The following is a 16,947-nucleotide window of genomic DNA, read 5'->3' on the forward strand; positions in this document are numbered from 1 at the left end:
TCGTTCTGTTTCATATCCACACAAAGTGGTACACTCTCGTATTTTTGTGAGTTGTTAGATTCCAACAGTGACTTATTGAATTACAGTCATAGGATACTACAGTTTTTTCATTTTGTGAAGTGCACAGTTTTACATTTTTGAACATTTAAAGCAATTTGCCGATCTTTGCAGCACTTTGAAATCTTATCAAGATCTGACTGAATATTTATTCAGCTTCTTTCATTATAGATAATTTCATTATCTACAAAAAGTGTGACATTACTCATAATATTGTCATGAATACACAACATGAACATTAAGAACTGGGTTGTTTTGGAAATCAGCCTTATGCAAACACAAATTAGTTTATTTTTATATTTACCCAGACCTGTTTCGACACAAATGTGCCATCTTTCAACATTGTCTGGGTAAATATAAAAATAAACTAATTTGTGTATATATAAGGCTGATTTCCAAAACAACCCAGTTTTTAAACTGCAAACACAGAAGAATGAAAAGAGGAGCTTCAAACCTTAGTAAAATGAGTGTGAACGTTAAGGGACCCAAAACATTTCCCTGGGGCGCATCTGAAGTTACTTCTAGTCTGATAATGGTTCTCCATCCAAAATAGCAAGCTTCGCCCTGCCTGTCAAAAAGTCCTCAGTCCAGTCACAAATTCTGAGGGAATGCTAGAAACTTGACAACACTGTTAACTTTGCAGAAAAAAAAAGTAAGAAACTTGCAGTGTTATGCCAAGATAATTTTGTTGGCCACTTTTGAGAGACCAAACAGTCTAAGTGTTACCTCATCGTACACTCCTGGAAATGGAAAAAAGAACACATTGACACCGGTATGTCAGACCCACCATACTTGCTCCGGACACTGCGAGAGGGCTGTACAAGCAATGATCACACGCACGGCACAGCGGACACACCAGGAACCGCGGTGTTGGCCGTCGAAGGGCGCTAGCTGCGCAGCATTTGTGCACCGCCGCCGTCAGTGTCAGCCAGTTTGCCGTGGCATACGGAGCTCCATCGCAGTCTTTAACACTGGTAGCATGCTGCGACAGCGTGGACGTGAATCGTATGTGCAGTTGACGGACTTTGAGCGAGGGCATATAGTGGTCATGCGGGAGGCCGGGTGGACATACCGCCGAATTGCTCAACATGTGGGGCGTGAGGTCTCCACAGTACATCGATGTTGTCGCCAGTGGTCGGCGGAAGGTGCACGTGCCCGTCGACCTGGGACCGGACCGCAGCGACGCACAGATGCACGCCAAGACCGTAGGATCCTACGCAGTGCCGTAGGGGACCACACCGCCACTTCCCAGCAAATTAGGGACACTGTTGCTCCGGGGGTATCGGCGAGGACCATTCGCAACCCTCTCCATGAAGCTGGGCTACGGTCCCGCACACCGTTAGGCCGTCTTCCGCTCACGCCCCAACATCGTGCAGCCCGCCTCCAGTGGTGTCGCGACAGGCGTGAATGGAGGGACGAATGGAGACGTGTCGTCTTCAGCGATGAGAGTCGCTTCTGCCTTGGTGCCAATGATGGTCGTATGCGTGTTTGGCGCCGTGCAGGTGAGCGCCACAATCAGGACTGCATACGACCGAGGCACACAGGGCCAACACCCGGCATCATGGTGTGGGGAGCGATCTCCTACACTGGCCGTACACCACTGGTGATCGTCGAGGGGACACTGAATAGTGCACGGTACATCCAAACCGTCATCGAACCCATCGTTCTACCATTCCTAGACCGGCAAGGGAACTTGCTGTTCCAACAGGACAATGCACGTGCGCATGTATCCCGTGCCACCCAACGTGCTCTAGAAGGTGTAAGTCAACTACCCTGGCCAGCAAGATCTCCGGATCTGTCCCCCATTGAGCATGTTTGGGACTGGATGAAGTGTCGTCTCACGCGGTCTGCACGTCCAGCACGAACGCTGGTCCAACTGAGGCGCCAGGTGGAAATGGCATGGCAAGCCGTTCCACAGGACTACATCCAGCATCTCTACGATCGTCTCCATGGGAGAATAGCAGCCTGCATTGCTGCGAAAAGTGGGTATACACTGTACTAGTGCCGACATTGTGCATGCTCTGTTGCCTGTGTCTATGTGCCTGTGGTTCTGTCAGTGTGATCATGTGATGTATCTGACCCCAGGAACGTGTCGATAAAGTTTCCTCTTCCTGGGACAATGAATTCACGGTGTTCTTATTTCAATTTCCAGGAGTGTATTTACTTGAAACAATTTTTTTTTACACATAGTGATCATGAACTGTTCACTTCAAATAACTTCTGGGTCAGGTGTTAAACTCGAAACGAGAGTTTCATGCTTCCTACACACAGACTGTCTTTTCAAGCAGACTTCACAATATATGAGTAAACTAAACAACACAAACATTCAAAAAATTGAAACTGTGTCAAAAAGAAAAGCATATAGTCCTCTGATACAGAAATGCTATACTCTGTTGATATTTGTTTTAATATTGACCATTTGGGCAGGATAAAATACATGCATAATTTGTGGTTGTAATAAATATTGTATTCAATGTATACTCAATAGTCATAAGTTGACGAGTTGCCTGTAAACTAAGTCAATTGTTTAACATTCATGTTATGAGACAATTTCTGATACAAAGGTATGGCATTGTCCTGAACCCATGACTGAACTTGGCTATGTTGCCATGATGCTGGACTAGTGAGTGCATGGTATTACTTAAAGTGCTTTATCCATCTATAGCCTGCATGGGTTGTGTGAGGAAGTTGTGCCTTCTGTAAGAATAAAAAAGTTAATTACTCCTAAAAAACAAAATATATTCTCCACAGGGCAAAAAATACATAGATATGAAACTTCCTGGCAGATTAAAACTGTGTGCCCGACCGAGACTCGAACTCGGGACCTTTGCCTTTCGCGGGCAAGTGCTTTACCATCTGAGCTACCAAAGCACGACTCATGCCCGGTCCTCACAGCTTTACTTCTGCCAGTATCTCGTCTCCTACCTTCCAAACTTTACAGAAACTCTCCTGCAAACCTTGCAGAACTAGCACTCCTGAAAGAAAGGAGGTTTGCAGGAGAGCTTCTGTTAAAGTTTGGAAGGTAGGAGACGAGATACTGGCAGAAGTAAAGCTGTGAGGACCGGGCGTGAGTCGTGCTTCGGTAGCTCAGATGGTAGAGCACTTGCTCGCGAAAGGCAAAGGTCCCGAGTTCGAGTCTCGGTCGGGCACACAGTTTTAATCTGCCAGGAAGTTTCATATCAGTGCGCACTCCGCTGCAGAGTGAAAATCTCATTCTGGAAACATCCCCCAGGCTGTGGCTAAGCCATGTCTCCGCAATATCCTTTCTTTGAGGAGTGCTAGTTCTGCAAGGTTCGCAGGAGAGCTTCTGTAAAGTTTGGAAGGTAGGAGACGAGATACTGACAGAAGTAAAGCTGTGAGGACCTGGCGTGAGTCAAGCTTCAGTAGCTCAGATGGTACAGCACTTGCCCACGAAAGTCAAAGGTCCCGAGTTCGAGTCTCGGTTGGGCACACAGTTTTAATCTGCCAGGAAGTTTCATATCAGCGCACGCTCCGCTGCAGAGTGAAAATCTCATTCTGAATATATAGATAGTTGGTGTTATAGCCTTCATTCCATATCTAATACAGAGTTAATTATATAAGTATTCCACTTTTTTTGGTCAGATTTGCACACTTAATTACACATTCATCCTCATTTCAAAGATAAATTTTCTAAATATGTACGTTTGATTTTCTTTGTGGTCAGAGCTGGATTTCAGAACATCATTTTTGTTTTCTTAATATTCTGTATTGAATGACATTTTATGTGTGCCATTTAGATCTAATTTGGATTTGTTTGAATCTTTTACCTTTATTTGGCATTGTTTTTATGTGACCTGTTTTGTTCCACACTACATTGAATATCATGTACCTCCCAAGCCAGAATAAAAATTATTTCATTGTTTGACCATGGAAAACTCCATGCATATTTGTTTGGATTGATTTTTTGTTATAGAAACACCACTGGAACTTAGTCTGTCACATAGGAATAATGATGGTTTTGCTTTCTTTTTTTTGTTCTTAAGAAGCCACCAATCTTTCTGTTCACTTGTCTTCTTTCGTAACATAAATTTTCCTGTTGTTTCAGTTACTTGAAGTCTTCTTTTGTATTTGGTGTTCATTTTCTTGCTTACCTCTCCTCTACAGCTTTTTATAATTTATTTATATTTGTGTGTGTGACTTCAAAGCCAGTTTCTGTACTCCTTCATGTATTCAAAGTTTTATGTTATACATAATTTGCTGTTGTTACTTTTCACATTGGTAATTTGTGAGTATGTCATTCTGACTCAGACCTGTTTACTGTCGAGTTGGTCTTTTACTTCTCCCTTCTGTAATATATTCTGTCATGGCATGAGAATGTGGAAGATAGTGTTTTATGGTTTATGGTTAAGATAATGTGCAAATTGAATTAAAACCTATAGGCTTAAGAATCCACTCAGATGGGAGCAGATGCACTGTTAGTGCTTGTAAGAGATTGATATTCATTGAAAAGTGCTGAACATCACAGAATTAAGCAAATTATTGGTGTTCAAAGCTGTAGTCCTCATCATTATACAACAAAAAAATCTAATTCTTAAGAGCTTGTTTACTGTGGTTGATTTGATGCTAAGAAGACAAAATATAATAAAGAAAAAACTAATTTACTACGGGCAGGTTATTTGTAAGGATATCATCTTTTAAGTTTTTCTCAACTATTGTTGCAGCTGAAGAAACTTTTTGTATGTAATATTGTTATTTACAAAAAATTCCAGGGCAGAAATAAATTTGTTCTTTTCATGAGCTGTTGTTTACTTTGTTAGAGCTTAAAATTTTGCTGTTATTTGAAAGGCAGAATCTACATTTGCAACATCTTTTCCTCTCCTGAGCACTCTTTGTTCCTTCATACTCTTCTGCTCTCTATTTTTACTGTACAGAACAGCCAAAATCTTTCTCAGACTGTGCACTTTGAAGGCTGTAGCCTTACCCACAGAACTGCCATTGATGTTTAATCATAAAACATTAGTTATCCATACAACATGACTGCGGTGGTACACAATAATTTTGGGTAATCTACAAACAGTTAGATCGCTTTGAGGAAAACACTAATATAATTCAGAATGTATAGGAGCAGACAATTTATCTCCTTCTTTTAACGCAGTGGGCACTTCAGTTTTTAAGCTAATATTTGGGTTAAGTACAACCATACCTATGTCAGATTGGCGACTAATGTATTGGCCATCAACTTCTCATAATTTCATTTTTTTAGATTTCATGGCTTCCCACAACACTGCTTATTAGTCTGCTATTGTCATCCTAATATCTCCACAGGAACACATTTCTGTATTTCCCTATTACCACGTTGTTCAGTAAACTAGCTGGACTGCCATGGTTTGATAGACACACACTATTAAAATTGAAGTAGTAGAGTTAGAACACATACTTATGTGGAAGTGTTCTTCCTTTTCTTATCTCATTGAATGAAAAATTAATATTTATCCTTTAAATAATGGATTCATGGAATGTTAACATAAATATGTCATAGTTTACATTTATAAAAATTTCTTCAGTATTGCCAAATAGATTCAAGTATCTTTGGCTCTCTTCTGTGGAATGTCAAATATTAAAATATTAGCTTTAGAGCTATGTTTGATGTAAATGAAGTTGATCTGACACTAGTTAGTGGTATGTTGCCAAATCATTTAACACCAAACCTGCTTTCAAAGCAATACTCACACACTTATATTGCACAAAATAAAACTAAATTCCTGTTCTTTTTACAGAAGGCACATGAAAAAAGAAAGCCTCTTCGGGCTACCTATCAAAAAGGATGAAAGTGTGGGACAGATTGTAAACTATTATGTCAGAAGAAAAGTTGATTAATGATAAAGAAAGCCATGATTTTTGTATTTTGCAAACACAGTGCTTGTTGTAATTGAATAAGAGAACTTTGATCTCCTTTACTCTTACAAAGTGGGCAACAGGGAAGTTAAAGGAGATTTCAATATTTACTACACACAGATAATGTATTAGCTTCATTTTGCACTCCAGTATCAGGGATGCACCAGCCAAAAAACTGATGACAGAAAATCTGTGTTTCTAAAATAGTTCTGTTCTTCCACACCAAAGTGCTTCAGAAGGGGTAGTAGGAATCCTTCGTTCTAAAAATATGTCATGCAAAGTTAAATTCGCAAATATTGCAAATTTTTAGTGTTTGTCAGTATCATTTTTAAATTCAGCTCTAGAAGAAGGAACCACCTCTAGAAGCTTCTCTCTGTCATTTATTCAGAGTTATAAAACATGACAAAAAATAAGAAAACTCGGAGAAAGTATAACCAGTTTCACTGTTCACAACTGTGAACTGCTACTTGTTGTTAAAAAGAATAATGCAAGAGAATTTGCTTCCAGTTTTAATCTTAAAATTATTTTGTGCACAAACTAGTAGATTTATGTAATAGATATTTGCTGTCAAGAAAGGCTTAGATTATGTTAGATTTGCTTTTCATTTAATTTGTCTCTTAAAGCTGTAATGGAACATAGGATACCACATGTATCAGAGATAATGGGAACCTTCAGGATTGTTACATGGGTACATTCTTAGTTGCTGTTGTGGCACTGGGACAAATTGAATCATAATGCGTAAAGCAAGTATCTTTCATTTCACTTATTTTTCACTGTTCATTTATTACCATTGTAAACTCAAAAGCGAGAACACGTACTTAACATTTCGTGTGAATCATATCATTAATTTTGAAAAATAACCATAAAGTTTATTACATTACTTGATCGGCAGAAGAAATACAGAAATGGAAACCATTTTTTCCTTGGAAAGAAAGTACAAATGAAGTGAATGCAAGGGCAAGGTACTTTTCCTCTCTTACATATCTCACAACCAGAACAAAGACTTGTTGAAAGGAAGTTTAGCTTCGTGTTTGGTCCTATGCCGCGTATTTTTGCTTACAGCCTCACTGGCCAGAGCAAACAAGGATTGTGTGGCAGAGGCGTTGGAAGCCGTATCCGATGACCTAACAGAGGACCAGCGCAGTCGTGTTGCGAGGGTTGTGGGTCGCATGGCTGAGTCAATGGAGCGGCTGAGGTCCCACAACCGACTGCTGGAGAAGGAAAATGGGCTGCTGAAGCAGATCCGAATACTGCAGAGGCACAGCACACCCGCGGTTAGTCTCATTTTCGTCTTTGCTCATGTCACAAGAGTGTAATGAGAACTTTACCACAGTTATTGAAACTGCAGTTTCAGAATTTTGATGGCCTAGCCAAAGTACAAAGGAAACAAACTTTGTCCTCTCTCACCTAGTAGATGGTATAGTGATGAGATGAGTAAATACAAAACGAAAAGCACATGAAAATAAAAATAAAATGGAAACTGATGAGCTCTGGAGAATGCTTACTCCTTTAGCACCTGCAGGTTCTTCATCCTTTAGTACGTTATTTCTTCTTTGTCTTGTTAGTTCCTTGCTTTTCCAAGACATATAGTGTCAAAACGTATCCTGGTATAAAATATTTTTATAATAGTCATGGACATTCTAAGCTTTGAGTAGTTGCTATTATTCATTTGACATATCAGTTACAAGGTATTGGTTCCCCATCAAACTCTGCTTGTGGTGAGTGATCCCATTATAGGAATCTTCGTTATATGTGAAACCTTCAACATTATGCAGACTAAAATACTATGGAACAGATAATCTGTTGATACTCTTTTTCTTGGCTCTTCAGTTTTGTTACAGTGTAAATACTGTTTAATATTGTGTCTAAACAGTGATGGATACATTTGCTTTGTGATGTATGTGGACTCTACTGATTCCCATGCATTTTTGCTTGTTTTTTGTATGCAAGTGAGGAGCCATTGTCTCCCATATTGTATGCACGGACTTCAACTGAAATATGCAGTCTCCCACAAGACTCTCACGAACTCGTATGTGAACTAATGGGAAATAAATAAAAATAACTTTCTCTCTCTCTCTCTCTCTCTCTCTCTCTCACTTACTCACTCACTCACTCACTCTCTCTTGCCCAGTTGTCATTTATCTGTCTTATGTAAATTCTTCTCCCTTGTTCTGTCTTGTCAACATTACACTGTTCATAGGAATTTTTGAGAACCATGCTTGTTACCCTGCAGATTATCCACCGTTCGTATTTTAAATACAAATTTCTTGTCTCTAATCTTACATTTTACTTGTGTTGCTCTGCCAGTCTGCTATGACTTGCCTTTGTCAAATACATATTTTGCATTTATATGGCATAAGTTGGAGATTGGTGAACAAACTAGAAACTAAATTATTGATGATTCTGTCTTGCAGATATGCACACCTGAGATATTCCATCATTTCTCACCAACATATTATTTTTGTTTTATATGCTTCGTACATGAAACTGTCTTCCATTTCTTCCTTTAATATCTATTATTTTGTTCATTCGATACATTTTTATTTCTCACAAATGAATAATTATAAGTGCACAAATAAATAACCTAAAAGCTGAAAAAGTAAAGATACCAACCATTTGGCATCTTGTGATCAATAAACGCTTCCTGTAAATGTTTCTGTGGCGTAGAGGTTAACTGTGTGTCACATTCCTCTGTCATATACCTACCCACCATTGGGTTATCACCGTAGTCTTTTCTTACTACTTGGAATCCTTGCTACTTGTCTCACCAACCTCTGTTTACACTAGTTTGATACTGACATTATATTTCCTTGTCTTGTGCTAATCTTATCATCCCTGTGCAGATATTACACCCAAAATCTATATAATCCCCTTTCCCTATTTTAATCTTGATATGTCCCCCTTCCCTCTACGGATCTTCCAAGCAACAGATTGATTTCTGGATGCCATAGATGTTCCGCTGATAAGTCCTTTCTTTTGATTTATAACATTCTGTGTATCACCACATTTCAAATGTTTCCAGTTTTTTTCCTCCAGGTCTCAATTTCATTACAGTCCTCTGTTCAAGTTGGTTCAGCAATCCGTTTGTTTGTTTTATTGTGTCTCCTAGTAATTCCCAACATTCACCTCTCCATTGCTCACTGAGTAGCCCTCAGTTTTTGAATTGATTTCACATTAAAAGCCATTGTCTCACTGCCAGAATTTAAAACCAGTAAATCAGTTGATAATAATCTTCAAGGCACATTAGGATCTTCAGTTTGGAAATGCTGTTTAACTTGCCAAAACCACTCTTGGCTGTTCTCACTCTTTTCTCGGTATCTCTTGTTCTCCATAAAGTTGTTTTCTTCAGCTCCCTTGAATACCAAAATCCAGCTGGATTTTTACACTATGTTGGTTATATAATTTTAGCCTCATTATCGAGTTTTTCTTTGCATTGCTGTAGATTACCTGCAGTTGAGTTCATTGGTGTTGGGACCATGAATTTTTATTTTTCAGTGTCTTAAAGATGCCTCACTTTTGCAAATATCAGATAACATATCCTTCCTTCACATCTTCTGGGTATAAGATACTTCTGTACTACACCACAGGAAATTTTAAAATGGAAACAACCTTTACATAAATTAATCATGTGTAGCTGATTGATGTGTGGTGCATAAGCACACACAACAGCACAGACACATTAATAGGTTTCAAGTCATCACTCTTTTCAGTTTAGTACACACTATCATATATCAACCGCACAGACATCTAATTCTTTTCTTCAGTCTTTCCTCTGTTCTCTTAAGCTTTAAAGCTAGTTCTTACTGTTTGATAAGCCATCTAGTAGTTCATTATACAATTGTATCCTGTTCCTTCATAAAGTTGCACTTACAGTTTCTCAAAATATGCTACTTTATTAAATACATATTACTCATGCAAACCTTTTTTATATCCTTTATGACATTTGTTTTAATGTAGTTATTAGTCGCCCTCTCTTTGCTTTGGTCGGCAAATAATTTAATGTTCTTGTGTACTGATGACTCGTGATAGACTCCTACAACTAGTATGTACTTTGTTCTGACATACCTGTGATATCAAGACAGTTTGAGATACTAACCACCATGTACAGCATAACTTTTCTTTTTGTCACAACAAAGAGCAAGCACTCCAGAGCCTGTGAAATATAAATTTTCCTTGATTGCTGTTTGCTGTCAGCATTTCATCTGCTGAGTGAGTGAGGAGCCATATTTTACCTCTGTTTTTACTGTACTTCCGATTAAAATTTTCCCATGTGCATATAATATAGTGTAATTACTGTGGGAACAGTAATCTAGCTTGTGTTTAAAATTTTTCCCACAAATGTTGGAAGTTGCAACAGATGTAAACAGGCAAATACTTTATGAATGACGAATTGCTTGATCAATTCATTGTGTTCCTGACAAGACATCCCAATTATCTGAGGGAAGCATGTAAAGTAATGTACAAAATAAGATGCAAAAATATTGCTTTTCATCATTGATCTTAAGATTTTTGAGTAAGACAATGCCGCTCACTTTTTCATTAAAAAGAGAAATTTAAAAATCTAAACTCTCTTCATCCTGGCACCTTCTGGGACCAACAAAGAAACAGATCTTATACTTGAAGTATTACATGTTTTATCTGAATGACAACTCACATTAGAATGAAGTATTTTGTCTGGAGATACAAAGAAAAGGAAGGGTTACTTCATCAGTTGGCACAGTTCACAAGGGACAGAATGAAATTCCAGTATACCAACATCAAAATTCTGTCATATGCTTTAGTGTAGTAATACTAAATGAATTCCATAACATTTCTTTCAGAGGAGGTAGGATTTGGCTAGATCTAACTTCTATATATAAAAAATAGAAAACATATGAAAAGATTGCAATAAAATACTTCATGGGTGAAAGGCCAGATGCCTTCGTCAGATGGGCACAATATTTTGGCAAGTGACCACATTGTGAACCTGGATTGAATCTTTTCAAGAGGGGGAAGGGGGCAGCAAACTGACTTTGGGGCAGGCAAAGCAACAGTAGAGGTGCCACTAGTGCACATCCCGGGGCATGAAATATGGATGGAATGACTCGGTGGTGATGTGAGAGGAGAGGGAGGTGGGGACGAGATGATAAACTCATGCCTATGTGTGAGTGGAGACTGCATTCTGAACACCAGAGCTTGGAGAGGGAAATAAAAGTTCTGCACCGGCTCCCAGGCAATCAGATCATCAGGGCACATGATGGCAGCGTGGTTGCTTGCCAAAATATTGTACCTGTTGGACACCGACATCTGGCTGTTTACACATCTAATTGGTGTTTTTTGGAGGGTTGGGGGGCTGCAGGGAAGGATAAAGTGCTCTTCTACCTCATAGTACTGAATTCCAAGGGGTATCAACCACCTATATAGTGGCACTCATTAACTCTCCTCTTCCCTTTTTCCGGGACATGGGGTGGAAAGCCTGAACTGGATCGAATCTGCCTTTCAGATTAATAATGAGTGCTGGTTATGTGACCACTCTTAATGTGGTTTCTAGACAGGTTCTCTCATCCATCTAGGTAAATATATGGATGGTATCAACATCCTACCTCAGATATGCACTGTACTTTCATTTAGAAAACATTGTCACATTTGCACATGAGAACTACTGTAAACACAGCTAGAGTCTCTTTATACCCATCATCATTATCAATGGGGCATCCTTTGGAACTCCATTCCTTGTGTACAGCAATGCATGAAGCACTCTCTAGAGCAATAATCTGTGAATTTTTTTTTTATTGGATTAGAATTTTTCTCATCTCGGTCCACTGTGAATTCTCTAAAATGGTAAATACTGTTATTACTGTGCTTAGATCTTTGATCCTTTCAAAAATATTCTAAAATGTCCCAAGCTCTGCCTCACTTAGTGTATGTTGAACATTTTCTTTAACAGCAGCAAGTAGTGAAAATAAATGACTGCTATAGTTTGTTTATAAACTAAAAATTGAGCAGCACTTTTGATGGGGCAGTGGCCTTTCCCAGAACAATGTTAAAGCTGCCTTATAGGATGATTATGGATCAGTTTGCCATTGTGCAGTGTAGCTTGTGGTGATTAATGTATGTTCTCCCTGTGTGCCTTTCTCATATTAGCAATATTAGTTACTAATTTCTCTATTTTGTATAGTGTTAACACTTTCAGTGAAAAATGAAAACTCTCAAGGGGCTGTGGAACAGACTACATGTGTTTCTGGTGACATAGTTGGGTAGAGAGACTGGAGATTCAGCAACTCACTCATCAGTTTATAAACAGGGCTTCTTTTGGACGTAATTTACATTTGCACAGGTGATTTATGTAATATAGATCTCTTGGTGTATGTGATATGTCTAGACCCTTAGTTGAATATGAGAGTGATAAATGTCAGCTACCACTTTAATTTATGTACACAGTGTGCATTGTTTCTCAAAAAGTTAAAGGCTAGTTTGGTCTTTGTCACATATTGTACATCTGGTGTGAGACATTTGACATTATTTCAAAGTTTTTAAAAACCTCGCTAAAAGGTCACTATACATCTAATATGTTTCTCCTGTTGTAAAGTGTCAACACACAAATTGTGATGGGTGAAAACAAATCATTTAATTCTGTGCATGAAACTGATAGTGGTACATTTGAAAGCAAACAAACATGTTTAAAATAATAATATGGTGGTAATGACAGAAAAGGCACTACATTAATTTTAAACTCTTCAGGAATTATTTGAGATTAAGAAGTGATTGCATTGGAACTGCAACTGGTGACAGTACATTAAAAACTGAAGACCGACATACTCTTGAAAACTCCCTCTATCTCAGTTTTGTCTGTTTATGTGATCAGAGAGGATTAAGTAACATATGTATTGCTGCAGGTTGAATAGTGTACATAGGTCATTGGCACCCTCAAGCACTGTAGATCAGTCAAAGGAAACAAGTTGTGGACATAAATTTTATAATTTTGTGTAGAATTAATATTAAATTTATCATGTTCTACCAAGCACAGTTGAAAAATTCAGTTAATGTTTAAAGAACTGCTTATTGAATTAGTTGTTGAGTCCTTGAGCAAAGAATGTGGAAGGTCATACTGTTGTATGTTGTTTCAGCCAGACTGCATCCACGAAGATGACACCATATTAATAATTCAAGAATTAATGTAATTAGCTAAAGTATACTGCAGTGTAACTAAATAATCTGAACTCATCATCTTTACCAAACATTATCTGTTACAGGAAGGTCAAGATGGTCCTACGGAAGAAATATCAAAACTGGAGAACGAGTTGGCAGAGGTTGGAAGCAAAATTCTGAGGTTGGGCTTTCGTCCACAGAAAATCCAGACTGGTGGCGGCAGCCCTGTGTCAGTCATAACTTCTCCCCCACTCCTCATTAAGTCTGAGCCACAAACATCTGACTGAACCAGTCCATTGAGAATCGAAGGGAGTTTCCTCCAAAACTGTAAAATGGATATCTGTTTACATTTATTGCTCATCAATGTTTATGGATTCAGTGTGCCGAGCCAGTATGCTATAGTGGGGCAACTAGGTGGAACGTGAAGACAGTCATATTTTGTATGTATAATTGAAAAATGAAGGGCTTTTGTATATTTAATTTGTACTGCCAGAATGTCGAGTAAAGGTTTTTGCTCCAAGTAGATGAAATAGGACATCACACCGAGCATTGAGTGGCAAAGTAATGCAGTGCCTAATATTATTTCCTGTTTTCTTGATATAAGCTTTGTCCTCACGGTAGCAAAATCTAGGAGGAGATATTAAGAAATTTTTTAACGAGGTTAAGAGAGAAAGAAACCTACTGGCAAATATTTTTATCAATTTGAAAGTACAAAACTTAGGTGCTGTATTTTCTCAGCACCATTAAATATATACATGTATTCTCTTTATTGCAAATGTAAGTAATGTATATTCGTATGCTAGTATTGAGTATCAACAGTTTTATATCCTGTAAATGCAGGTAGTTTCAAAATAAATTAGAATCTTTATCTAAAGCAACTTGTAATGCTGTCCACTACTGTTTGCAGTTTCATTTGTGATCTCAGACTATCTGCTGTTGTCAAGCAGGTAGTTACAAGTGGCACAACTTTGCCCGCATTGTGGGCTGATAAATTTGTAGCTACATACTTTTATTTATAAGCATGCAGCTGCGCCATTCCCTGCTTCATTAAAGCTGTACAAAATGTAGGTAAAATATTTCCATTCAAGTAGTGCTTACAGTTCTTACTATTAAAATTTCTGATGTTTTTACATGGGGGTTCGTACAGTCTGCTCACACTACTCCCCAATCTTTGTCTTTTCTTTACTTTTCTTCTGCTGTTTTCTTCTTAATCACACATAACGGACCACTACCAGGACTCCACCAACAACAAAATCATGTTAACAACATTTGCAGCACAAGAAAAACTTGGCCTCTGATGCTCGATCACTGCCACAAATTATTATGCAGGACAAAAGTAATATGATCCTTGTGTGACCTGATTTAAACAGTGAATGATGCACACTTGACAAATTTGCTTCTGCAAATCTGTAAATTGGTATCAAATGTACCTGTCTTTGATAGTCAGTCTTGTAAGTCGTATAATTTTGTAACTCATTTCAAAACCAAACTGAGATGTTTTAGTCATTGTGGCTGTATTGTAGCTACTCACTAAACTAATCAGCAAACCACGTGCATCAGCACAATTCTCATGGTACCACTTACGCTTGTTGAAAACAGTAAGTGAAATGTGATATGTGCACTTCCAGATGAATGAATGTTGTTCAGAGACTCTGACCACATTCATTTTTGGGTAAGCACATCAAATGAAACGGAAAAAAAAGAGAATAAATATAGATTAAGATGTATGAAAACATATCTCTCTCTCTCTCTCTCAGTATCTGTGCGTGCGTGCGTGCGTGTGTGTGTGTGTGTGTGTGTGTGTGTGTGTGTGTGTGTGTGTGTGTAAGTAAGTTATTAAGTTTTTGATATTTTACACTGAAAATTATTTTGCTCATATAACTTATTTATTTTCACTCATATCCTTGCATTTCCTGCCATGTAATAAGTTGCTAAATTTTTTTTTACACAATCAATATTGAAAAGGTACCTGTAGATTAATTATTCGTTCAGTCTTAGTTTTGAGGTGATACAATGTAACACTGCTGGAAAAAAAAATAAAAAAAAAAAATAAAAAAAAAAAAAAATCTGTGTGTTTAATTCTGTATAACAAGGTATTCCAGCAACAGTTCAAAGTTCTGATGAAATAAAAACGAAATGTTTCTTGTTGAAGTGATGATGAATGGTAGCAAAGGAGGGTGGTTTCCTTCGTGTTAAGTGCTGCAGGCAGCTTAATTTTACTGCACAAGGTATGCTCGTGAAATGTCAGATTGTAATATGTTGATTCTTCTCTGCTGAAATGGACAAACACACAGTACAATGGACCAAACAAAGTGTCTGGTTGTCAAATTACCCAACACATTATTTGCATGAATTTGAGTAAACCACAGATTGTAATGTCAATGCTTGAAAATTAAAGTAATCAGAGTGTAGGAAAGTGTACTTAATGTTATATGTTTTGCTTTTATATGTAAGAAAATGCTTAATTTAAAAATGTTTTAGAGCCTTCATCACCTAGTTGGTCTATTAAAATTTGTATGCTGTCTCCCATTGTGCCTTAATGTTGTCTTACGTGTTTGTTATGTACAGTTTACTGCCATGTGCAATAGAGAAGACATTGGGATTACTGAGTTCTTTACTCTTGTCTTGGATTTAAAAGATAATTTGTCTGTAAGAACTGCTTGCAGTATGTGATTGAATGGAATTGGCAAAAATTAAGTTCCTTTGTATAGATTCATGATGCTTGTGGAATGCAAACAATGAAGAATATGGAAAAATTCAAAAGCATTTTTATTACTTCTTATATACTCTTTGGAAGCTTAAGGTTACCTCCTTAATATCTGTACAAGGCAAAGGTATACGAGAAACTTACACATCCTGTTGTGCATCAGATTTACGTTATGTACTCGTAGGCAACTATTTGATGATTTTTGCTAGCTTTCAAACATGTAAAATACTTCCTTTGACCTTGTACAAACAAAGATGTTTATCAGCATAGTTCAGATTTCCTTGTAAACATACATGTTGTCATACAAAAGACATGGGGAAACGTGAAACACCACTGCCAGAATAAACTGCAACAAGTGACAGTATTTTAATATTGTTAGTTTTCTTTTTTATTCTTTTATTAAGTACCAGGAGAACATTGACAGTAAGGAACACTTAAAATCATCACGAAAACAAAGTATCAAAGCATAGCCCAGCTAAACCAAGTAAGTTGGTTTTAGAAGAATGTGTAAGGTGCGCCAATAATTGTTATGAATATGATCTGTGGAAATGTGAAAATATGGGACAGTATTCACATTCCATGTAAGGGCAGCTAAACAACTTGTGTAAATACTTGTTAAATATTTCAGAACTGTATTAGCAAAACCCTTGCTGATGTTTTAATGTGGCTTTTGAGTATTGCAGTTACTTTCTTTTCAATAAAACTATTCACTTTCTGTATTTGGTTTGTAATACTTTAACATGTTATATACATTTCTGCCCCCACCTACCCAAAAATTATGGTTAGTAACTAGTCAAAATAATGCAAGGTTTCATGATAAACATTATATTCCATTTACTATAAACCATGAGCTACAGACTCACCCCTCCCATCCCGCAAACGTAAAGATCATACCAGGACAAAAATAAAAATTGATTGTGATAGAAAACCATTCAAAAGAAGTGTGCTTCTATGAGGGATATATGGGAGACCAGTAACTAAAATGGAAGGAGAACTGGAATAATTCATTATGAAATAAAACTTTCTAGACAGGCCATTCCATCATGTTTTTTTTTCACAAGTGCATGTCTTTAACGATGCACTCTTTTTCTAATCACATCACAAGTGTCACTGCCACTCCTGTGGTGTAATAGTCTTCCACCTATGCCTCAAGAGCAATTGCAGCAGGTTTTTTCAGATGTTCCAATTATATTTCTCTC

At 37.7% G+C, this 16,947-nt stretch overlaps 1 protein-coding gene across 3 annotated transcripts in view; it reads left to right on the forward strand.

The window, feature by feature from the left end:
- Positions 1-16,463, forward strand: part of LOC124778009 (ski oncogene) — a 642,389-nt gene extending 625,926 nt beyond the window's left edge. For 2 of the 3 annotated variants that reach the window (XM_047253582.1, XM_047253583.1), the window contains 2 exons: positions 6,976-7,187; positions 13,146-16,463. In XM_047253582.1, the coding sequence (XP_047109538.1) occupies positions 6,976-7,187; positions 13,146-13,328 (395 nt within the window). In that variant the 3' untranslated portion in view covers positions 13,329-16,463. The remainder of the gene's footprint in view (positions 1-6,975; positions 7,188-13,145) is intronic. The other variant, XM_047253584.1, reaches the window with a different exon arrangement.
- The last annotated feature ends 484 nt before the right edge of the window (positions 16,464-16,947 follow it).

The sequence above is a fragment of the Schistocerca piceifrons genome, chromosome 2, assembly GCF_021461385.2.
Source record: "Schistocerca piceifrons isolate TAMUIC-IGC-003096 chromosome 2, iqSchPice1.1, whole genome shotgun sequence".
NCBI lineage: Eukaryota > Metazoa > Arthropoda > Insecta > Orthoptera > Acrididae > Schistocerca > Schistocerca piceifrons.